At 43.1% G+C, this 25,319-nt stretch overlaps 1 protein-coding gene across 1 annotated transcript in view; it reads left to right on the top strand.

Annotated features, from left to right (window-relative positions):
* Positions 1 to 25,319, top strand: part of DIP2C (disco interacting protein 2 homolog C) — a 223,975-nt gene that overhangs the window by 56,733 nt on the left and 141,923 nt on the right. Inside the window, exons 6-7 of the mRNA XM_049624394.1 lie at positions 8,265 to 8,390; positions 18,798 to 19,007. Of these exons, the coding sequence (XP_049480351.1) occupies positions 8,265 to 8,390; positions 18,798 to 19,007 (336 nt within the window). The remainder of the gene's footprint in view (positions 1 to 8,264; positions 8,391 to 18,797; positions 19,008 to 25,319) is intronic.

Raw genomic sequence — 25,319 nt, 5'->3', positions numbered from 1 at the left:
TCACATTGATTTTGCGAATATTGAACTACCCTTGCATCCTGGAAATAAATTCCACTTGATCATGGTGAATGATTTTTTACATGTATCGTTTGGTTCAGTTTGCTAATGTTTTGTTGAGGATTTTTGCATCTGTGTCCATCAGAGATACTGGCCTATAGTTTTCCTTTTTTGTAGTGTATATTGTTTTGGTATTGGGGTAATGCTGGCTTCATAGCATGGGTTTGGAAGCTTTCCTTCCTCTCCCATTTTTGGGAATAGTTTGAGAAGAGTAAGTATTAACTCTTCTTTAAATGTTAGAATTCACCTTTGGAGCCATCTGGTTCTGAACTTTGGTCTATTGGGAGATTTTTGATTACTGATCAATTTTATTGCTAGTAACTAGTCTGTTCAAGTTTTTTATTTCTTCCTGATTCAGTTTTGGGAGATTGTATGTTTATAGGAATTTACCCATTCTAGGTTATCCAATTTGTTGATGTATAATTTTTTATAATAGTCTTTTATAATTCTTTGTGTTTCTTTGGTATTTATTCTTTCATTACTGATTTTATTTTTTAGTCCTCTCCCTTTTTGATAATTCTGGCTAAAGATTTATCAATTTTTTGATCCTTTCAAAGAACCAGCTCCTCATTTCATCAATCTGTTCTATTGTTTTGGTCTTGATTTCATTTATTTCTTCTCCAGTATTTATTATTTCCTTCCTTTTACTGGCTTTTACGCTTAGTTCTTCTTTTTCTGGCTTCCTTAGGTTTAACGTTAGATTGTTTGAGATATTTCTTATTTCTTTACATAGGCCTGTATTGTTATAATCTTCCCTCTTAGAACAGCTTTTGCTTCATTCCAAAGAATTTGGACCATTGTGTTTTCATTTTCATTTTTCTCCATGTATTTTTTGACGACTTATTTGGTTTCTTGGTTGGCCTATTCACTGTTTAGTAGCATGTTTTTGTTTTTTTTTTTTTAATTTTTTTTTTCAACGTTTTTTATTTATTGTTGGGACAGAGAGAGACAGAGCATGAACGGGGGAGGGGCAGAGAGAGAGGGAGACACAGAATCGGAAACAGGCTCCGAGCCATCAGCCCAGAGCCTGACGCGGGGCTCGAACTCACGGACCGCGAGATCGTGACCTGGCTGAAGTCGGATGCTTAACCGACTGCGCCACCCAGGCGCCCCTAGTAGCATGTTTTTTGACATCAATTTGTTTGTGTCCTTTCCAAATTTTGTCTTGTTGATTTCTTTTTTTTTTTTTTTTAATTTTTTTTTTTTTTTTTAACGTTTGTTTATTTTTGAGACAGAGAGAGACAGAGCACGAATGGGGGAGGGTCAGAGAGAGGGAGACACAGAATCTGAAACAGGCTCCGGGCTCTGAGCTGTCAGCACAGGGGCCTGATGCGGGGCTCGAACTCACGGACCGCGAGATCGTGACCTGAGCCAAAGTTAGCGCTCAACCGACTGAGCCACCCAGGCGCCCCTGTCTTGTTGATTTCTAGTTTCATACCACTGTGGTCAGAAAAGATGTATGATATGACTTCAGTCTATTTGAATTTCTTGAGACTTGTTTTGCAGCCTGATACGTGATCTGTTCTGGAGAGTGTTACATGTGCACTTGCAAAGAATGTGTATTCTGCTGTTTTGGGATGGAATGCTCTGGATATAGCTGTTAAGTCCATCTGGTCCATTATATCATTTAAAGCCACTGCTTCCTTGTTGATTTTCTGTTTGGATGATTTATTCATTGAGGTGAGTTGGGTGTTAAAGCCCCCTACTATCATTGTATTACTTTCATTTTTTTCATTTAGGTTTGTTAATAGCTACTTTATGTATTTGGGTACTTCTATGGTGGGTGCATTAATATTTACAACTGTCACATCTTTTTTTTTAATTTTTAATGTTTATTTATTTTTGAGACAGACATAGAACAGACAGAGCATGAACAGGGGAGGGGCAGAGAGAGAGGGAGACACAGAATTGGAAGCAGGCTCCAGGCTCTGAGCCATCAGCCCAGAGCCCGACGTGGGGCTCGAACTCACGGACCACGAGATCGTGACCTGAGCTGAAGTCTGACGCTTAACCGACTGAGCCACCCAGTCGCCCCACTGTCACATCTTTTTGTGGGTTGTTGTCTTGATGATTATGTAGTGTCCTTCTTTGTCTTTTGTTATAGCCTGTTTTAAAGTCTCTTTTGTTAAAGTATTGCTACCTCAGCTTTCTTTTTACTTCCATTTGCGTGATAAATGTTCTTCCACCCTTCATTTTCCATCTGTATGTGTCTTTAGGTCTGAAGTGAATCTATTACAGTCAACATATAGATGGGTCTTATTTTCTTATCCATTCCATCACCCACTGTTTTTTGTTTTTTTTTTTTAATGTTTGTTTAGTTTTGAAAAAGAAAGAGAGACAAAGCACAAACGGGGAAGGGGCAGAGAGAGAGGGAGACACAGAATGAGAAGCAGGCTCCAGGCTCTGCACTGACAGCAGAGAGCCCGATGCAGGGCTCAAACTCACGAATCAAGAGATCATGACCTGAGCCGAAGTCAGACCTCAACGGACTGAGCCACCCAGGTGCCCCTTTCACCAATTGTTTTGATTGAAGCATTTAGTCCATTTACATTCAAAGCAGTTATTGACAGTTGTCTACTCATTGCTATTTTGTTATTGTTTTATGGTTGTTTTTGTAGTTCTTCTCTGTTCCTTTTTCGTGTTCCCTGCTGGCTTGTTGTTTGATGGTTTCCTCTGTTGATACGCTTGGATTCCTTTCTCTTTATTTTTTGCATATATATTACCAGTTTTTGATTTTTGGCCACCATTAGGTTTATATATAATATCCTGTGCATACAGCAGTCTATATTAAGTTGATGGTTGCTTAAGTTTGAACCCATTGTAAAAGCACTGAATTTTTACTGCCTCCCCCCAGGTTTTATGTATATGGTGTCATACTTCACATACTCTTGTGAATCCATTGACTAATATTTATAGATACAATTGACTTTTACTGCTTTTATGCTTTTACTTCCATATTGGTTTTATAAGAAATTAATGTACTTGTGTTGGTATGTACCTATGAAATTTTTTTCTTCCCTAATTTTCTTATTCCTGGTTATGATCTTTACTTTCCACTCAAAGAATTCCCTTTAGTATTTCTTGTAAAGCTAGTGTCATGGTGATGAACTTCTTTGCCTATTATTTGGGGAACTTTTTATCTCTCCTATTCTGAATGGTAGCCTTGCTGGGTAGAGTATTGTTGGTTGCAGGTTTTTTTTTTTTTCTTTCAGCACATTGACTATATCCTGCCACTCCCTTCTGGCCTGCAAAGTTTCTGCTGAAAAATCAGCTGATAGCCTTAAGAGGTTTCCTAGAATGTAACTGTTTTCTCATGTTGCTTTAAAAAATCTCTATCACCATTTTTTGTCACTTTAATCACTGTGTCTTGATGTGAATTCTTCAGGTTAGTTTTGCTGGGGACTTTCTGTGCCTCCTGGATCTGGATTTCTGTTTCTTTCTCCAGATTTAGGAAGTTTTCAATTATTATTTCTTCAAGTAGATATTCATCCCCCTTTTCTCTCTCTTTGCCTTCTGGGATCCCTATAATGTGAATATTAGTATGCTTGATGGTGTCACTGAGTTCCCTTAATCTGTTCTCATTTTTTATTGTTCTTTTTCTTTTGCTATTCAGCTTGGCTGCTTCCATTACTCTGTCCTCCAGGTCACTGATCTATTTTGCTTCTTCTAGTCTACTGTTTATTCCCTCTCATGTATTCTTAATGTCAATTATTCAGTTCTCATCTCTGATTGGTTCACTTTTATATTTTCTATCTCTTTGTTGAGGGTCTCGCTGAATCTTCCACTCCTTTTCAAATCTAGTGTCTTTATGACCATTACTTTGAATTCTTTATCAGGTATATTGCTTATCTCTGTTTCATTGAGCTGTTTTGCTGTGAATTTCTCATGTTTTTTCATCAGGGCATATTCCTCTGTCTCACTTTGTCTCACTCTCTGTGTCTGTTTTCTTTTGTTAGGAGAGTCAGCTATGACTCCTAATGTTGAAAGTAGGGGCCTTATGAAGAGTTATTGTGCCTCCCTGTTCAGTGTCCTGTACAATGTCCCCTGTTGACCAGAACCTGGTACTTCAGGGGTGTCACCTGTGTGTGTTGCATGTGCCATGCTGTTGTGGTTAAGCCATGTTGGCCTTCCAATTGCCCACAATGACTCTCTCTGCCTATTGTGGGCAGGGTTTGGTTCCTGTGCTATCAGAGGCCAGTCTTGGCTGCCTTGGGTCAGACTAGATGCTTCCTCTTAGCCTGTGTGCTGGGCTTCAGTCACACCTTACTGCAGGTTACTCTCTTGTGCTGGCCCCTAAGGGGCTTTTCTTGGAGATGAGGCCTGCAGTCTGCCCCCACTCTGACTGTTGGGGTTGCAGTGACTCTGAACTCCAGGGCTCTCTCTCTCTTTTTTTTTTTTTTTTTTTTTTTTTTTTTGCTGCCCCCCTGTGAGCTTTTTGCTGGTGGGTGGGGCTAGCAGTCAGACCTGATGTCTGCCCCCAGTCCACTGCTGGGGCTGTGGTTGGACTGGTGTGTGTGGTGATCTTCCCCTCTCCTGGGGCAGGAGTCACTTTGGCGTGGTGCTGGTCACTGTGGGGTTGCTTGCAAAATGAGGTGAGGCAGGCACTGCTTTGGATGGACTCCTGTTCAGTGGGCAAGTTGGATGAGGTGGATTCAAGGGTGGCAGCACCTTGGGTGTTAGCTAGATGTGCTGGTCTGGTTGCAGAATGGGAACTGGAGCCACTTCGAGGGATGCCTGCAGAGTGGGGCAGGTTGGGTGGAGTGAGGCCGAAGGAAAATGTGGGGGTCAGGTGTACTGTTAGCAGAGCTAGGTGGCCACTGTAGGTGCTGGTTCCTGTAGGTATCCAGGTAACTAGGCTGGGGGGCGGGGAGAGAAATGGTGCCCGCCAGTTGTTTTGTTCTTAGACAAGTCTCCTAAAGACCCCTGCCCATCCTGTGGGTTTCTGAAATTAGTAAATAAATATCCTTCCTGTGTACCTCAGGAGTTTTTCATACTGCTGTTTTATGCTTCATCTCTGGGGTTGTGTGTTTTGCTGTCTCTTCAAGGGCAGAGACTCAGTTTCTTGTTGGCCTCAGGCTCTCCCAGAAGTAAGCCAGCTGAGTTTTAAAGTACCCTGGGTTAAGTCCCACTGATTGTAAACACTCACAAAGTTAAGCCCCATTGGTTTTCAAAGTCAAATGTCTCGGGGTCTCATCTTCCCAGTGCAGGGTCCCCCGTGTCTGGGGTGGCTGGTGTGGGGTCTTTTCCTCTCCCTTCTCTACACTCATGTTCTCCTTCCTGTTTGTGGTTAGTCTCACAGGTTAGTTTGGTTCTGGAAGGGTCTCTGCCCTTCCTTCTGTTTTCACTTTGGTTTCCTGTCTACCATTAACTGTGGAGAGCTTGTTCTGTCAGTCTTAGGGTTTTTTCTGGGTTAGTTGCAATGATGTGCCTGTTATCTAGATGTGTTCATGGGACAAGGTGAGGGTAGGACCCTCCTACGTCCCCACCTTCCCTGGAAGTCTGAGCAATCCCAATTCTGGGTGTTTATCTGAAAGAAATGAAAGCAGGGACTCAAACAGATATTTATATACAAGTGTTTATAGTAGCATATTCACAACAGCCAAGAGGTAGTCAAAACTTAAGTATTTAATGGTGGATGAATCAATAAAGAATATATGTTGTATCCATATAGTAGAACATTATTCAGCTGTAAAAAGGAAGGAAATTCTGATAAAATGCCACAACATAGATGGACCTTGAGGACATTATGTTAAGAGAAATGGGCCAATCACAAGAAGACAAATTCTGCACAATTATACTTACGTGAGGTATCTAGGCTAGTCGAACTCAGAGAAATAGAAAGTAGAATGGTGGTTGCCAGAAGCTGAGAGAGAGGGAGGTGGGGTTGTAGATTTTCAATCTTGTGGGATGGGGAGCTTTGAGAATCTGTTGCACAACCATGTGCCTGTGGTTGACAATGTTGTACTGACTACCTGGATTGTTGGGAGGGTGAATTTTAGTGTTTTTGGCCACATAACATAAATAACCATCAACTGGAGAAATGCAGATGATGATACATTGATATGTTGTAACAGTTCTCATCAGTAAAAACCTATGAAGTGCTGATCCATATAGCACTATAGTAGAGTCTATATATGGTTATATAAAATCAGTGTGATTCTATTTATATTAAGGTCAAGAACCAAGGAAAGCTAGTCAAAATATTGAATAGTAGCTGTTTATTCAGGGTGGGGTTTGATTGGAAGGACACACGTAAGTACTGTGGGTTGATAGATATGTCCTGTGTCTTGATTGGAGTAGTGGTTCTATAGATACATTTCCATGCATTGAACTTTATCATTGTAAAGATCTGAACATTTCACTGCATGTATATTTTCTATTTTCTCCCCCACACCTGTAAATGAATACTTACCTCTGCTTAATAGATTTTTCTTTTCACAGTGTCTTTTCACACCTTGTATAAGGAGAGACACAGGCTGCAGTTGGCCCGTGGGAGTGGCTAGGTGGCCTCTTCTAAAATGCTAATCTCTTAGAGTTTTCATAGGAGCAGCTAGAGTGTGGTGTGGTTGATGGTGAAGGGTGTGGGCACCAGAGTTGTTCACACCTGGGTTCACACCTAGCGTTGCCACTCACGCTTAAATAACTGGGAGAGCTTCATACCTCTGCTTACTCATTTGCAAAATACTCGGAGTCCCTCCTTTGTGGGATTGTGTGGAAGGTTGCGTAGAGCCATCTGGTGCCTGACCACCCACTGCCTTCTGGTTGGTTCCCTGCTCCCACTTGTTCTCCTGTGGCCACCTTCACGGCAGCCAGATGACCCCCTGACACGGAGTCAGATCATGTCATCCCCTCTTGAAAATCCCCAGTGCTCCTGTCACACTGAAAGTGGGAGCCAGGTGCATCCCTCCGCATGGTTCTGTTCTCTCTGCTGGCACCTGCTCCGTCAGCTTCCATACCTGGGAGCTGGGTTTTCTCTCTGTTCTGGAGATCCTCATCTTGCCAGAATGGCTGTTTATTCTTACTGCTCACACGTAACATTGACTGAACTCTTCCCTGGCCTCATTGTTAAGTAGGCCGTATGTTTATTCTGTTCTAATTCCTGCCCTATGCGATTGTCTTTTGTGTGTCCCTTACCTGTTAGCAAGTAAGCTGCGTGAGATACAGTACCTCGTCCACCTCGTCCACCTCGTTCTCCACTGTACCCAGCCCTGAGGCGCTTACAAAGTAGGCATTCAGTAAATTCTGTGGGGTGGCTGCAGTTGGTTTTTTTTTTTTAAACGTTTATTTTTTAATTTTTGAGACAGAGACAGAGCATGAACGGGGGAGGGTCAGAGAGAGGAAGACACAGAATCTGAAACAGGCTCCAGGCTCTGAGCTGTCGGCACAGAGCCCGATGCAGGGCTCGAACTCACAGACCGCGAGATCATGACCCGAGCCGAAGTTGGACGCTTAACCGGCTGAGCCACCCAGGCGCCCCCTGCAGTTGGTTTTAATACACTCAAAAGGCCAAACACAGTGACTGGCCCTGAGTGCTTGGTAAGTGTTAGTGAAAATCATTGCCACAGCCTGTGAGGAGTACGTGCCTCCTTTAGCAGAGCATCAGAATGCATTACGAGGCTTGAAAAATGTATTCTTCAGAAATTTCTTAATGTTTTTTTATTTTTTTTTATTTTTTTTATTTTTGAGACAGAGACAGAGCATGAGCAGGGAAGGGGCAGAGAGAGAGGGAGACACAGAATCGGAAGCAGGCTCCAGGCTCTGAGCCATCAGCACAGAGCCCGATGCGGGGCTCGAACTCACAGACCGTGAGATCATGACCTGAGCCGAAGTCGGATGCTCAACCGACTGAGCCACCCAGGTGCCCCCAGAAATTTCTTTCTGAAGAAGTAGAGAAAGATCAAGACCCACTCACCTAAGAAAAGTCACACAGCACTCTGCAGCCAGTGTGTGATTATTTATATAGATTCTAGGGTAATAAAATGAATAATTAAAAGCCCGAATGAATTTGAATGTCATTTCACTGCAGCTTTCAAACCAGCAGGTTTATCCTTCTTTTCATTCCTTCCCCACACATCTGTTTGTAACAGTTTCTGTAGGGTAAACTATTTCACAGGACCAGACAGAAAGGAAAAAAAAAAAAAAAAAAAGCCTGGGGCCTTCAGGATGTCTCTGAACAATGGAGTGATTGAGCTCTCTTTTTGTTTTAGATGTCCACACAGAAGCTGTGCAGGCAGCGCTGGCTAAACACAAAGAAAGGAAGATGGCAGTGCCTATGCCTTCCAAACGCAGGTCCTTGGTTGTGCAGACCTCGATGGACGCCTACACACCTCCAGGTGAGAAGCAGGCCCGCTGTCTGCTTCCCAAAGTGACAGGCGAGCCTGGGGATTAATTCACTGCTAGCTTCAGCAGTCCCGGTCCTTGTAGCTTTCAAAGTAATGGTGCTGTAATTCAGATTTTCGGAACTAGAAGTCCAGAAATGGTGTATACGCTCTATATTAAACTCGGAGGGAAAATTTATGTTACTAGGTATGTCTATTCAAATAGTATTTTAACCTTTTCATTGAGACTCGTAAATGATGCAGACTTTTAGTCTTATGAAATTTTACTTAATTCTTCATGTAGCGAAAGAGAAGAGTTTGTGCCTCCATAGTTATAACTGAATTTGGACTTCTCTTCTGCTTGGATAGATGTATATGTATTCTCAAACTCTTAAAACATAAATATGTCATATGGTTATATTAAGAAACCAAATGAATTGAAAAATGTATCCTGTTACCTCAGTTTGGAGTATGTAAAGTGCAGGTAGTATTTTGGTTTCTGGACAATGCAGTGTCTGTCACAGCTGCTTATTCTGCTGTGGTGGTGTGAAAACAGGCAACATGTCAGTGAGTGGCTGTGGCCATTTGCCAATAAAACTTTATTTATAAAGGCAGGCAGAGGGCCAGTTTGATCCACAGGCCTGCTGACCTCGATCTTAAATGGTTGAAAGTAATATCCCATTCATATTTATGCTTTTATTTAGTCTCGAACTTTATATAACTACCTAAGTTCTGTTCTTTACCCAAATAATTACAGTCTGTGTTTTATGATCTTCAAAACCAAAGTAAAGAGCAAAGTTAAATTACACAGGTATCTATTAGAAAACGTGAAGTATTGAGCCTAAATTACGTGTTTTTTCTGTGTGTTGGGTTCCAACATTATTCATGTCCTTGTTGCCACTCTCCCTTCCTGCAGACCCTAGTTACCTTGCACAGTAAGAACAAATGGATGTGTACAACGCTGTTTAGAGTGTTTTGAAGTTGAGTCCTGAGTGTTTGCAAGCAGTGAGAGTAATAGAAACACATACTTCAACTCAGAGATGTGTACAACATAGTGATTCAGCATTTATGCACATTACTCAGTGCTCCCTGTGATGTGTGGTCACCGTGTCGCCATATGAAGTTAGTGCAGTGTTATTCACTGTATTCCCGATGCTGCACCTTCTGTTTCCGTGACTCTATTTCATAACTGGAAGTTTGTAACTTCTTTTTTTTTAATGTTTATTTTTGAAAGAGAGAGACAGACAGAATGTGAGCAGAGGAGGGGCAGAGAGAGAGAGGAAGACACAAAATCTGAGATGGGCTCCAGGCTCCGAGCCGTCAGCACAGAGCCTGATGCGGGGCTCAAACTTATGAACTGGGAGATCCTGAGCTGAGCTGAAGTTGGACGCTTAACCGACTGAGCCACCCAGGTGCTCCTGGAAGTTTGTAACTTCTAATCGTCTTTACCTATTCTGCCTATCCCCCAACCCACCTCCCCTCTGGAACCACCAGTTCTCCATATTTGAGTCTGTTTCTGGTTTTTGTTCATTTGTTGCGGTTTTTAGATTCCATATACAAGTGAAATCTTACAGTATTTTGTCTTTCTCCGACATTCCACTGAGTATAATGCCTTCTCGGCACACCCATGTTGTTGCAAATGGCAAGATTTCATTCTTTTATATGACTAATATTCCATTGTACGGATAGCACATCTTCATTCATCATATGCTGGACACTTAAGTTGCTTCCATATCTTGCTTATTGTAAATAATGCAACAAAAGACATAGGGGTGCATTTATCTTTTTGAATTAGTATTTTCATTTTCCTCTGATAAATACTCAGAAGCAGAACTGCTGGATCATATGATAGTTCTGTTTTTTGAGGAACCTCCATACTGTTTTCCACCGTGGCTGCACCAGTTTGCGTTCCCACCAAGAGTGAAAGAGGCTTCCTCTTTCTCCACATCCTCGCCAACATTTGTGATTTATTGTCTTTTTGATACTAGCCATTATGACAGATGTGATGTGATACCTGATTTTGATTTGCATTTCCCTGATGGTGAGTGATGATGAGCATCTTTTCACGTGTTGGCCATCTTTTGTCTTCTCTGGAAAATGTCTTTTGAGGTCCTCTGCCCATTTTTACTCAGATAGTTTGGATTATTATTATTTTTTGGTCTTGAGTTTTATGAGTTCTTTATATATTTATTTGGATATTAACCCCTTATCAGATACATGATTTACAAATATCTTCTCCCATTCAGTAGGTTGCTTTTTCTTTGCAAAGCTTTCTTTCACTGTGCAAAGCTTTTCAGTTGTATAGTCTTAATTCCTTATTTTTGCTTTTGTTTCCCTTGTGTGGGGAGACATGTCCAAAAAATATTGCTAAGACCTATGTCTAGGAGTCTACTGGCTGTTTTTTTACAGGAGTTTTATGGTTTTAGATGTCACATCTAAACATCTAAGTCTGTAATCCATTGTGAGTTCATTTTTGTGTGGTATAAGAAAGTGGTTTAGTTTCACTCTTTTACCTGTTGTCCAGTTTTCCCAACACCATTTGTTAGAGACTGTCTTTTTAGGGCGCCTGGGTGGCTCAGTCAGTTAAACACCCGACTTCAGCTCAGGTCATGATCTTGCGGTTCACAAATTCGAGCCCTGAGTTAGGCTCTGTGCTGACAGCTCAGCTCCTGGAGCCTGCTTCAGATTCTGTGTCTCCTTATCTCTCTCTGCCCCTCCCTTGCTTGCACTCTGTGTGCATCCGTCCGTCCGTGTCTCTCTCTGTCTCTCTCAAAAATAAACATAAAAAAAAAAGACTGCCTTTTCTCCATTGCATATTCTTGCCCCCTTTGCAATAGATTAGTTGACCATATAAACAGGGGTTCATTTCTGGACTCTCTGTTCTGCTAATGTGGTGAAAAGTTTTATTTTGTATGTGTTTTTGTAACAGAATGCACTTACAAGGATAACAAACCCACTTAAAATATTTTAACTAGATGTTTGGAACTAGACAGCATTCAAAGAGATTGACATTTTTCTGAGCTGCGTTTTTTATGAGAAATGTTGAGTTTAAAATGCAAGAAACAGTGTGATTATGTATGTGCCTTTTCACACATTGAACCCATCCTCAGAAATGTTATTTTATTGTACATGATGAAAGACAAAACTGTAGGAAATCAAACATTGTACGTATATCTTTACGAAATATAAAAGAACGTTACTGGGAGTATAATTTTGGTGAAATATTTCCATTTAGTTAGCCCTTTCTTGTATACCGTGTAATACATTTTGTAAACTGTCATTCAAAGGTCCTGGTGATAATATCACATGGGATAGTTTCATACAATCAAATGCCAGCTCCATCATCATAAAATTTTTATTTACAACCTGTTCTGTGTGTAGCAGTACTCTACCTGTTTATAACCATACTTGCTTGACCAAAACCTTGGGGCTGAGCTCTATTTTCTCTCATTCTTTTTTCCTTTGTTGCTTTAACACTGATGAGTTAAAACTCATCTCATGTCCTCTGATCTTCAGAGCATATTCCTGAAATACATAATTTCTCTGTGAAATGACTGGTCACTGACCAGTGTAACCAACCAGTATCACTGTTACACTGACAGTCTTTTACAGGTGAAGCTTTCCTTTAGTTTTCACATTTAAAAATATAATAAGAATTTGCCAGCAATTCTGTTTCTATTCATAATGAAATAACTGTACTGGACTAACCCATGCACTGTAAATAACTATAAAACTGCCCCGAATGAATGGGGCAGCTGTTTTTAAGCCACGGACATCCAGCAGTGAGAGACTAACCTGAGAGCAGGAAAACTTGTGAGGAGAGCCCCACAGTTCACAGTTTTCTGCCTGGAGAAGTTTTTAGACCATGGCCCAGTGATTGAGATCTAAGCAAGGCCAGTAGTTCTGCTAAGTTGAGGAGGCAGAGATCTGAGTTCAGGCAGATGACAGGATTGGAGCTTTCTGCAGATCCACACTAGCAAAGAATCACTCCACGTCTGCTCAACGTCCGACTGCTTGCTAAAATAAGAATCACAAGGCTTTAGAGGAAGATTATAGAATCCAGAGTCTCCTCCACATACCGTCCACAATGTGTACCGCTCGGTAAACAGTCACTAGATATGAAGAGATACAGGAAATGTGATCTGTGGCCACAGAAAAAGGAGTCAACATAAAATGAACATAAGATGGCCTCATTGTGCTCTTGGTAACCACTAATCATCTGTGGGTGGTGTCAGTTGTATTTGCTGTAAGTGTGAAATTCATGCCAGATTTTGAAGAGTTAATATGAAAAAATCACTGGAAGGTATTTAATTTTCATATTTATTATTTATTAAAGCAACAATATTTGGAATATTTAGTGATAAATAAAAATACATTTAAAAAGTTAATTGTATCTATTTATTTTTTAACGTGGCTACTAGAAAGTTTAAAACTACGTTATAAGACTCCTATTTCTGTTGGAGAGCTCTGGTTTTAGATGTTTGATATAGTGGAAGATGGAGTTTTAAAATCTGATTATAAACATTCAGGGAATCAAATTAAAATATGTTAAAGTACTGAAGGAAAATATTGTCTCAATATGTAGCTGAGTAGAGAAAGGGAAAAATACTTTTTTTTAAATTAATGGAGACTCTAGAACAGTAAAGTTCTCACGAAGGTGAGACTTCACTGGATTGGCTTAACATCAGATTGGAGAAGGAGGAAGATGAAGGTGTCTGTAAACCTGAAGAGACATGAAGAGAAATTAACCAAACTGAAGAGCGGGGAAACATAATTAAAGTTAACAGAAGAACCTCAAGTATTATGGTACAATGTTACCCACTTATTTGGAACCCAAGAAGGAAAAAAGGAGAGGGCAGAAAAAAATATTTGAAGAAACAATAGTCGAGAACTTCTCAGACTGCTATAAAATCCACCTTATAGATCCCAGAAGTTCAGTGAACCCAAAGCAGGATAAGTTAAAAAAAATCATACCTCAGTTCACAATGGTCAAAGTGCTGAAATCCCATGATTAAGAGGAAATCTTGAAAGTAATTGGAGGAAAACCTATACTACATACAAGAGCACATCATATGAATGATGAATGACCTACATAAAGACACTATAGAGACTGGAAGACAGTATAAAGACATATTTAAAGTCCTAAAGGGAAAAAAAACTCATATTCAGAGAAAATATCCTTAATAAACAAGGATGGAATGAAGACATAATGAGACATGAAAAGTGAGAGAATATAGTGCCAGGAGGACTGCGCTGCAAACACGCTAACGGATGTCATTTAGGCTGATGGGAAATGATGTTAGATGAAAAATGTAATCGGTAAAAAGGAAAAAACACTGGAAATAGTAAATAATTGGGCAAACAGAATACTATGTTTTCCTATTGTAATTTGCTTTAAAACAATAAGGAGGGGTGAGTGGAATTATACTGTTGTGTGGCTATTACTTTTGTGAAGTAGATAGAATGTGAACAGTAGAAAATGAGTAGTGTCAGGTGTATTGGGAGTAGAGGTGAAAGAAAAAGTTTATAGTGTCAGATATGAAGAGTAAACAGAATATTGACCCCATATAGACCCATTAAGGATGCATACCTGTTAGTCTTACATCAACCACTAAAAAAAAAGTACAAGTAAGATTTAATAGAAGACATAAAATGAAACTAAAAAAAATGTGGTTAAAGAACATAGGAAAAATCAACAGATATAAAAAATAGGTGGAATGAATGAAAAATAGCAAAATGCTCAATTTTAGCACATTTATATCAGTGATTATGATAATTATAAATGGACCAAACACCCAATCAAACTATTGAGATTGTCAGACTGGATAAAAAAAGAAGATGCATCTATATGTCTTCTATAAGAGACACAGCCGTATTTTTTAAAGTAAACTCCACCCCTAACATGGGGCTCGAACTCACAACCCTGAGATCAAGAGTCACATGCTCTACCCACTGATCCAGCCAGGACACATTTAAATCAAAAATGAAGATAGTTAAAAATACAAGGTTGAAAAAACTATACAGTGGAAACATTAAATATAAAGCATACAAGTCTTTCTTAATATCAAAATAGATGGCAAGACATAGTAATCACAAGATATAAAGTGGGACCTTACATATTGGAAAGTGAACAATTTGTCAGTAAGATGTAATAATGAATACCTGCATACATAAAAGAGCAGTATAACTTATAAAGCAGAAGCTGGAATAGTGAGGGGGAATAGAAAAGTCAAGAATAATAACTAGAGATTTAAAAAATACCTTTCTTAATAATTGGTCAAAACAACACGGTCATCCAGCTTGATGCAGTTGCTGTTCACAGAATATTATACTCAACTACTGTGGAACACACATTCATCTTTAGTACATTTCTTGAGGTGTAATTTGCATTCCGCAAAATTAACCTATTGTAAGTGTGTGACTCAGTGATTTTTAATAAATATATAGATAATGCTGTCATGGCCATAATCTCGTTTTAGAACATTTCCACCACTCCACAAGTTTCCTTGTGCCCATTTGCAGTTAATTCCCCTTATGACATCCAGTCACAGGGGCCTCTGATCTGATTTCTATGCCTCTGTAAATATTCTGGAAATTTTGTAAATAAAATGAAAAGAAATGTTCTTTTGCATCTTCTTTGGCGTAATTTTTTGAGCATCTTCCATGTTGTAGCATGCATCGTCAGTTCGTTCCTTCTTGTTGAATTGTATCCTGTTAGGTACACCACGTTTTGTTTACCCATGACTAGTTGGTAGATATTGAGCTTGTTTCCAGCTTTTGGCTGTTATGAATAATACTGCTCTCCACATTTATGTACATATGTTTGCATCAACATAGATCATTTATTAACGAATCCTATAGTTATTTTATGCTTAACTTTCAGGAAACTGCCAAATTGTTTCTATATGGGTACTGCCATTTTACATTCTCACCAGCAATGTAGGAGGATTTGTTTCTCAACATCCTTACGAATGTCTATATTGTCTGTATTTTTTATTGTAGCCATTCTGGTAGATATGAAATGTTATCTCATTGTGGTTTTAATTTGCATTTTCTTAATGGGCCTATTTGCTGTTTGTATATATTCATTGGTTAAGTGTTCACACTCTTCCATTTTTTATATGAGTTGTCTCCTCACTAGTTAACAGTTCTTCATATAATCTGAATACAAATCCTGTACCAGATTCACAATTTTCAAACTATGTTTTGTCTTCCATTAATTGTGTCTAGTATCTATATAAAGATATTTTGTATCTTTATCTTGTATTCCGTGACCTTGCTAAATTTATTAATTGAAGAATTTAGTTGTGTTCCTTGGGACTTTTTACATAAAAGATCATATTAAATTGATTAAAGACAGTTTCAATGTTTCCTTTCCAATCTGGATGCCTTGAAGTTATTCTTTTTGCTTTATTTCACTGGCTGGAGGTTTGCAAATAATGTTGAATAGAAGTGGTAAGAGGGGGCATCCTTACCTTAGTCTTGATTTTAGGGGCTGCACGTTTAATCTTTTAACATTAAATACAGTGTTAGCTATGAGTTTTCACAGATGCCCTGTGTCAGGTAGAGAAAATTTCTTTCTATTCCTGCTTTGTTGAAAGGTTTTATCATAAGTTAGTTTTAGATTTTGTGAAATGCTTTTTCTGTGACTTTGAAAGTTAACTTAGGGTTTTTGTCCCTTTATCCTACTAATATGGTGCATAACGTTAATTGACTTTTGAATGTCACCACTTGGTCCTGATGTGTACTATCCATTTTATATTTTGCTCGATTCTGTTAGCTAATATGTTTTGAGGATTTTTGTGTCTGTATCATGAGGGATATTTTTCTGTAGTTTTCTTGTGAAAGGGCGGGGTGGGAATGAAAGATTGACAGTATGCCTTTGATTTCCTTTTGTTGTCTGATTGCTGATGCTAGAACTTCTAGCACTATGTTAAACAACAGCAGTGAGAGTGGGCATCCCTGTCGTGTTCCTGATCTCAGGGAAAAAGCTCTCAGTTTTTCCCCATTGAGGATGATGTTAGCTGTGGGCTTTTCATAAATGGCTTTTATGATCTTTAAGTATGTTCCTTCTATCCCGACTTTCTCAAGGGTTTTTATTAAGAAAGGGTGCTGGATTTTGTCAAAGGCCTTTTCTGCATCGATGACAGGATCACAGTAAAGAAGCATAAGAATACTTTTTGGGGGGATAATAATATTTGGATGGATGTAGGGGTGTGTGCGTTTCTCAAGAATCATAAGTCTGAGGACTTGAACGTTTTTCCAGATGAGATACAGATGGCCAATAATAGCATGAAAAAATGCCCAGCATCAGTGGTCATTAGGGAAACACAAGTCAAAACTGCAATGAGATACGACCTCACACCCACTAGAATGGCTACTGTCAGAAACCAGAAAATTACCAGTGGTTGGTGAGGATGGGGAGAAATTCAAACCTTTGTGCACTATTGGTGGGAACACCTCTATGGCAAAAAGTATGGCAGTTACTTAAAAAATGCTACATGACCCAGCAATTCTACTTTTGGGTCTGTACCCAAAGGAATTGAAATATCTTAAAGAGGTATTTGTACACTCATATTCGTAGCATTATTCAAAATAGCTAAGACATGGAAGCAACCCCTTGTCTGTCCACAGATGGACATGTAAGCAAAATGTGCTACATACGTGAAGTAGGTTATCATTCACCCTTAGGAAAGAAATTGTGCAGTGTGCCACAATATGGATGAGCCTTGAGGATGTTACGCAGAATGAGATGAGCCACACACAAAGAGACAAATACTGTATGAAAACATTTGTGTGAGGTACTTAAAGTGGCCCCAGTTGTATAAGGAGAAAGCAAAATGGTGGTTCCCAGGGCCTTTGGGGAAGGGAGAATGGAGGGTCATTGTTTAACGGGGACAGAGTTTCAGATTTGCAAGATGAAGAGAAATACTGAAATGGTGGGTACAGTTGCACAGATTATAAGTGTATTTGGTATCACTGAATTTCTACTTAATGGTTACAGTGGTAAGTTTTATGTTGTATTTTACCACAAAAACAAAAACGAAAGAAGCCTTAAGCCTGAATACAAAAAAATGTGTACATTTTCTTTAAATTATAATCCCACTATTTCACAAAGCAGAGCAGAGGGAGAGAATTTGTTGGTCTTCTACTGATACTGCTGCTTTTCTAACAAATTCCTAACAAACTTACAAAAATTTTCCAGAGAGCTTGGCCATATCACAATGATAATAAAATATGAATGTAAATGTCCTTCACAAATACTGTTGTGTTGGAAAAAACAAGAGTCTGTGTCTTGATTTAAGACACATCGTCATTTCCCTTGTTCTCCTTAGATGTTCTTGAGCTGCTCCGGTCTCTCCTTCCTCCTGGTGTACCTCACCCGTGGTAGGACCCAGAAGCTGTTCTTACATGAGGGTTTAAATTACAAGTATACCAGTATTTCATTCTTGAAAATGTCACGGCTGCTAGGGAAATCATGTTACATAAAAATAGTTCTATCACTTTTAATGAAAAAAAGTGACGTGTTTGATCTCAATCCAAGTTGCACAGTATTCAGAGAGGAAAATAAATCAAGTGAATAGTGAAAAAATTTAACAGAAATGAGCGTTAAAGCAAATACGTTTAGTTTACTCATGTAATGTGCTGACATACTATCCTCACCAGAGGAGGAAGCAAAGCCTTGGTGGGAAAGAGATGGGAGTCATTCTAACTTCTACACCACTATCCTTGCTGACAGCTTACTCTTTGGGGAGGGACGTGGTTACCTTGACTCACACGAAATTTAAAAATACAGCTCAGAGGGCACCTTGTTGGCTCAGTCGGTTGAGCGTCCGACTCTTGATCTCGGCTGAGCTTATGATCTCGCGATTTGTAAGTTCCAGCCCCCGTGTCAGGCTTGCTGATGTCAGCACGGGCCTGCTTTGGATCCTCTGTCCCCCCCTCTCTCTGCCTCTCTCCAGCTCATGCTCTCTTTCTCTCTCTGTCAAAAATAAATAAACATAACAATACAGCCCAGAGAAGTACCTCAGGTCTAAACAAGGGCTACAGTCACACTTTGAAACACATGGAAGTTCAATGCCTCTGAGAAAATGCCGCCCCCATCCTTCTCGCTTGCTGTAAGCATGCCTAGAAACAGTTGGCTTCTTCGCAAACTGAGTGAAGAAAATAGGTGAGTATGTCTCTGCCCAAGATTGTAATGTCAAAAAAACAAAACAAAACAAACAACCCCTTTTTGTAGCATATTTATTTAAGGTGTTTTCGATGAAAAAATCATTATACCAAAAAAGAATTCGTTCTCTGAGACGTGTGACTTTTCAAGAGTGTCGAAAGCACAAAGCATCGGCAGTTAGTGTGTGTTGGTGGTGTTTGCCCTGGTGTTTGTCTCTTTGCCGTGATGCATAGCAGATCTGTCTCTCGCAGATACCTCTTCTGGCTCGGAAGACGAAGGCTCGGTGCAGGGAGACTCCCAGGGGACCCCCACCTCCAGCCAGGGCAGCATCAACATGGAGCACTGGATCAGCCAGGCCATCCACGGCTCCACCACGTCCACGACCTCTTCCTCCTCCACCCAAAGCGGGGGGAGCGGGGCCGCCCACAGACTGGCCGACGTCATGGCCCAGACGCACATAGGTGAGTGCCTCGCCGTGGTCGTCCCGAAGCCGGTGGCCATCTAGTAGCCGTGGTCTTGGTGTCTATGGATTCATCTGTGCATCTCGGCCGCGGAATCCATTCGAGGGACGGCACAGAGCCCGGCTCCAACCCTTCAGCTGCTTTGCTGCTTTCGTTTTTCTGTTTTGTGAAGTTGGCTTTTCACTGCCCCCAGGGTCCCTGACAGCGAGGATGTCGGGCTTCCTGCTCGTAAAGGAAACGTTCTCAAGCATTGCTTGAGATGTTTGAAAATAGTGTGAAAGGAGGGTAAGAATTACTAGCAGGAAAGAGAGGGCGTTGGATGAACCGCAGTGCTGTCTGAATCGTAGACACAGGAGGTGTGTGCCGCGAAATGAGGCCTTATCCAGTGTGGACGGGAGGAGTATGGCATCCAGATCTGTTCTCACCCAGTTTTAGTTGTGGATTAAGATTTTTAAACTCCCAATAAAAATCTTCCACAGAGTGAACTACGTGCTTTGAATGTGGTTCCGGGATAGCTCAGGAAGGTCCCCATTAAAATAGCGATGTGGGCAGGGCTCACCTCGCTCACAGGACACACACTCCTCACGGTGCTTGTCGACATCATGCCCTCCTCGCCACAGCAAACCTCATGTCTGCAGAAAGCCCAAATTTAGGAAACAGGTAAAGGTAGTGAATTAAGTACTCGACAGACATCTCAGACGCACAAGCTTTTATTGCTAGATTATTAGCTACTTGGCAGAGTTCAAAGAAACTCAAACCACTTTCTTAGGACTTTGCCCCAAGAGCACTCGCTCTGAATGAAGTTAGAGTTAACCTCGCTGGTAACAGTGTCAGCAGTGCGCCCTCGATTCTACTGTAGATGCTCAGGCAGCCGGTCAGGAGAGCTGGCTCTGGCCTCTGTTGCCACATGAATGGCTGCTGGCAGCTTCAGAAGCCCCTTTTCCTGCTCTCGTTGTTTAGTGGGGAAAAAAAGAATAACGATTTCCTTCCTTTGTTCCTCTCAGAGCTGTTGTGAGTACAAAGAAAATAGGAAAATTCTGCCTTTTTGTAAAGTAACAGTCCAATGCCAAGTGGTCGTATTAGAGTTCACTTTTCTATCCTTGGGTGACAGTGACACAGTTTTGTGAGCACCAAGAACTCCGTTTGGGATCAGAGTAAGCTAAAAATTACACAGAGACGTGTGCCCGTGAAAGAGATGAGGTTTCATCGTGCGTGTTGCAGGACCTGAGAGGGTGTCTGTGCGTGTCGCGTGGCTCCCGTGTGGGTGGTGTGACGTGGAAGGCAGTCCACCTGTGCTGCTCACCCCGACCTGGGGGAGTGTGTACGGTGTGATTCACCTCCCTTGTAAAGAAGCCTCAGAATTTTACCGTGAGACACACGGACCGTCCCCGCATCTGGCTGTCCCTTTGTGACGTGACCTGTGACGTCCTGGAGGAAGGTCCGGTTGCAGGGTTAGATTTATCCAGACTGTAAGAGGCTGTATGACTCATGTGCTTCATGTCTCAGCAGAATCTAAAAACAGCTGCTGGGAGCGTGACGTCACAGTCCTCTCTAATTTGGCGCAAAGATCAGTTCCTAGGGTACCTGGAAATTTTCTGTCAGTGTGAAAAATTTGAAAGAAAGCAGTGGCAAAACAGAATAAAACGAGGAAGAGGAGACCTACAGCTACATGGCGAAGCAGACAACGTGGAAAGTCCTAGAACTGGCAGCATCTACCCTCTTGTTGAGACTCTGAGAAGTCTAGAGTGTGAGGGTGTGTGAGAGTGCGACCGTGCGTGTGTGGGTGTGTGAGGGCAGAATGTAAGAAGGTGCATGAGTGTGTTGGGAGTGTATACGTGCACGTGCATGTGTATATGAGTGTGTGTACATATGTGTGGAAGTATGTATGAGAGACTGCGCGTGTGAGGGAGGGAGTGCACAAGAGAACGTGCGTGTGTGTGTTGTGAGAGTGTGTATATGTAAATGTGTGTGCACCTGCATATGAGACAGTGTGTGTGTTCGCAGAGTAAGCCCACCAGCGCCGTACCCCTCATCCCGCTCGGTGAGATACTTGCTGGAGGGACAGGCCCTGCTGCTCCCTGACTGGGGGAGGAAAGCCTGGTGGTCACAGACAACAGAGGTCAACAAGGGTCTGCCACAAAGTGGGCTGTTCTACCTTGTTGTTGAAGCAAAATCCCACGGGTTTTCACCCTGACCGTGTACGTGGGGACCCCACACGTGTGTCCCCAAAGTCAGGCCCGCTCCGTGTATGGTGTAAAGCCCCCTCCAGGAGATCTTCCTCCCTGCGGCTCTGCTTCCTGTGGGTTCTCGCGTGCTGTGCCGTCGCGAGGACGGAGGCCTCCAGGATGCAGCGCGGAGGGCCCCGGGTGACGTCGCCGCCCGCTCCTCCGGCAAGGGCTCTTGTTCAGTGAGTACCAGAATGTTTTGCATCGTTACTAGGCGGTATTCATTCAGAACTCTGTGCATGTCACGTGCTTGAGACAACGGGAACAGGCAGGATTAACACCCCTCAAGTACTGTATCAGTATCGAAAGTCGAGGAGCGTCACTCAGTAGGAAAATTAGCGGAACGCTTTTAAACTCCAGGAGGCTTGTTCACAAAAAGCGTGAGAGGAAAATGAATTAGTTACTACACGGAAGTGGAAAATTTGGGCAGAAACTATGGGTACGTTTCTAGACGAAGAAGTAAGAACAAAGCAGAATAGATAATGTAGTTGTACATTTATAATAAAATCTGTACGTTCAGCAAATAGACTTTGGCTTGAGCTCTTGTCTCTCATTTTGTGGCCACAGGTACCGTGGTGGTGAGGTCTGTGTCACCCTTTGCTGACCGACACAGCGGAGGCATCATCACTGGGGTTCCATTAGCGTATGCTGGGTGTGTTGTCATTAGCCAGAGGTTCACACAAGTACTTGCCGTTTCCAGAGTGTTTTAGGATTCGTCGACGTGAACACTGTGTTTGCTGTGTACCACGTAAGCAAGCTGGTTCTCATCAGGTTTCCTGCATCTGATCCTGCTAAGGTGGAGATCAGAGGGCGCTCCCACTCCCACACGCTTGTTGCGTGATTAGCCCGGAGTGTGGCTGCTGTGTATTTGTATGTAGACACCTCTTTCCTAGGGGATTTATTCTGAGCGCTTGATAACTTACCCTCACGTATTTATGTATAATCATCTGAAGTACTGAATTCTCTCATAATCTCTGCATTGATACTTTTCAGACACTTAGTCTTAAAACATCAAATACCCGTCAGGGATGGTGATGTTGGCAAAGCTCGCTCGCTTGAGCTGGGGTCCCCCTGCTCTGTCTCCCACAGCTAGACTACACAGCTGGCTCAGCAAGCTTTTCCTTCACGGGGCCAGAGAGTAAATGACTGAGGCTTTATGGGCCCAGCAGTGTGCTCTGATACTTCTCCTCTCTGCTCTCTAGTACCAAGGCATCTGGAAACATGAGGGCATGTCAGTGTGGCAATAAAACTTTATTTATAAAAATGGGTGGCAGGCTGTCCTATGATCATAATTTTGACACTCCTGTTCAGAGCATTGTAAACCATGCTTCTGAGACGGCCGGAAGGAGAACCCGGACCATGTGTCAGATAACTCTGGCAGAGTGGAGACTCTGGTATCCATTATAGGTTTTGGGGGGCTCCTTTGGTGATTTGGGGCTGACAATCCCGGCTTGTGAGAAGGACCCTCCTCTCTTGTCAGGCTTCTCACCCCTGTGTCACGTTTAGGTGACAGTAAATAAAGCTGATACCTGCAGAAATACCAGGGGCGTGGAGCTAATGTCACCGCCCATGTGTTTCCATCTCCTTGGGGAACCTTCTGGAACCACGGACACCTTAGCAGCAGATGTCTCGTGTCTCTGCTGTGTCTTCCTGTTTCCTTTTCTGGACAGAGGTGCTCGCTCTTCGAAGGCTCATCCTCTGCTCTGATGCTGGGTCCCAGGAGGTCGGTTCTTTCCCACCCAGCTGGGGGTGTCACTGGCACTCATGGCCTCCTGTCCCTACCCTCCCCCCAGGTGGCTCCTGTCCTGCCCTTGTGTCTCCACATTCTCGCTGACATCATGCACTCACACATGACTTGCGGTCTTCAAGGCCACCTGCTTTTCACTGATGCTCAGATCTGCATCTCCCACCAAGAAATCCTTCACGGCCCCTGTTTCCAAGTGCCTCCCGACACGGCCCACTGGCCCCTGTACCCCAAGGCCAGCGTGCCAAAGAGTTGGTCCCTCGAGGAGCAGGCTCCAGGCATTAGCATCCTCGGCTCCTCATTCCCACGAACCACGCGTGTCCACGTTCTGGGTGTTTGGCTGCCACATGTGTTGCACACCTTCTTCTCTCGTGACTGCTCCTGGCCCCTCACCCTCCGTCTGGACCGTGACGGCCCCTGTGCCCTCGTGTCCTTTCCCTCCATGCTGTTCGGAGTGTGTCGCTCCTTCAGTGTTACTAGGACACAGGTCTGCTCCTGTCTCTTTGCAGAAGTGTGCCTGGGACCTCCACCTCTCAAAATTTTGCTTATTTGGATTTTATACTTAGAATGAAAGTAAATATTTTTGGATCCCAAAGTGTCCTAACCCTTCATGCGCTGTGTGTGCCATTCAGCAGGAATACCTCCCTGGCCTGCACAGTCACTCGGTGCTCACGAGAGAGATGCGCCTTTTCTGGTGTTTTGCAACATTTAAAAACATTTAACTCTTAAAGTAGTAACACAATTATTTATGGCTTTATGCACATGAGTTTCACAGGTTCTTTCCCGGGGCAGGGTTCCCACCTAAGGGAGGAAAAGGTGGAGGGAAGCCTGCAGCAGGGAGTCAGGGTGCCCTGTCAGTTCCTGCAGCCCGGTGAGGGGTGGTGGCCGCCTTGTTCTGCAGTCGGGAGACTAAGGCTCAGGACAGTTGACATGAGACTGCAGGGCACCCAGCTGGTCAGTGGTCAGCAGGACCAGACACAGACCTGTGGGATGTGGGGGTGCCTGCTCACGGTGCCGGTTCCCTGTCTCCTGTGGTGTCTCCGTTCGGGCGCGGCCCTGCCTGTTACAACAGAGGAGAGCTCTTTTCCAGACAAAAGCCCAGTTAAACTTTGCGTGAAGAATGAAGACTTCGGTGTCCCCATCACACCCCCACAGGGCCCGAGGTCTGTGCGGTCTTCCTGGCAATTCTCGCCTCTCATCGCGGACTTGAAATTATGCATATAAAAATCCAGAGGCTCCTGTGTGAAGACGAAGGCTCCCATTCCGATGTTAGCGTGCACTTCCAGAGACCTGACGGTGGCTCTCACGCCTTCACGGAATCACGTAGCATCGTGTGGGAGGGAGGCGGTCCTAGGTCGGCCCCGACTCGGAACTGTGGCCGGAGAGGTGCTGGCGTATAAACCGCCAGGCTGTCCTGCAGCCACGTCCGGGTCCAGTCTGTGGATGTCGTGCCTACCAACTGGAAGGCAGGAGTGGGTCACCACCACCAGGAGCCGGTCAGCAGACTCCGCAGGTGAGACCGCGGGGAGTCCTCTTTCCCAGTCGGTTGTGCGTGGAGGACGGACCCAGGCGGGAAGCTGATGTTCTGACTCTCGTGAGGGCCAGCCCCTTCTCTCTGGGAAGGTCCTGTGTGGCTCCCCACCACTGTTTCATCGAGGAACCACCTGGAAGGCGCACGGGCCGGAGCGGCGGGGTGGACAGAGTGGTCTCAGGGCCATGGAGCAGGGATCCCCACTGCTCCCTTCTCCATGGTAACATTGTCAGGTTGGGGGGACTCCGGGGGAGCATTCTCCACGAGTGGAAGCCCGTAGTGTATCATCTGTGTCGGTCAGTGGCCCTGAAGCACGTTGCCTTCTACATGCCAAAACCAGGTTTTCTGCCGTTCCTCTCTCCACTTAGAAGCTGTCTGGGGACTGAAAAATAGTTAATATGGTTTAAAAAGTGGGATCTATCACCATTTACCCTGGGGATCCCCAGGCATACAGTCAGAATTAACAGGTCCGCCGGTGTTAGAACCAGAGGCATTTTCTCTCGGGTTGTCAGGTGTCCTTAATTTACTTCAGGTTCTGTTCATTCATTCTTTGAAGTCTTTCTTCAGCCTTGGCCAAGTGCCGAGGATGCGGGCAGGTGGAGTAACCTCAGCGACCAAGGACCCAGGGGTCTGGACCTTGAGAGCTGGAAGGAGCTAGGTCAGGAGGCAGGGAGTTTCCAGGTTCAGCCGGAAGACCAGCCTCCCTCCATGCCCCCCTCCTTTCCCTCCCTCTCTCTCCTCCCTCCCTCTTTTCTCACTCCCCCACCTCCTCTCTCCCTCCCACTCGTCTTTTTCTCTCCTTCCTTCCTCTC

This window comes from Panthera uncia, chromosome B4 (genome assembly GCF_023721935.1).
Source record: "Panthera uncia isolate 11264 chromosome B4, Puncia_PCG_1.0, whole genome shotgun sequence".
Taxonomy (NCBI): domain Eukaryota; kingdom Metazoa; phylum Chordata; class Mammalia; order Carnivora; family Felidae; genus Panthera; species Panthera uncia.
Note: the sequence above shows the minus strand (reverse complement) of the source record. Positions and strands in the feature narration are given on the sequence as shown.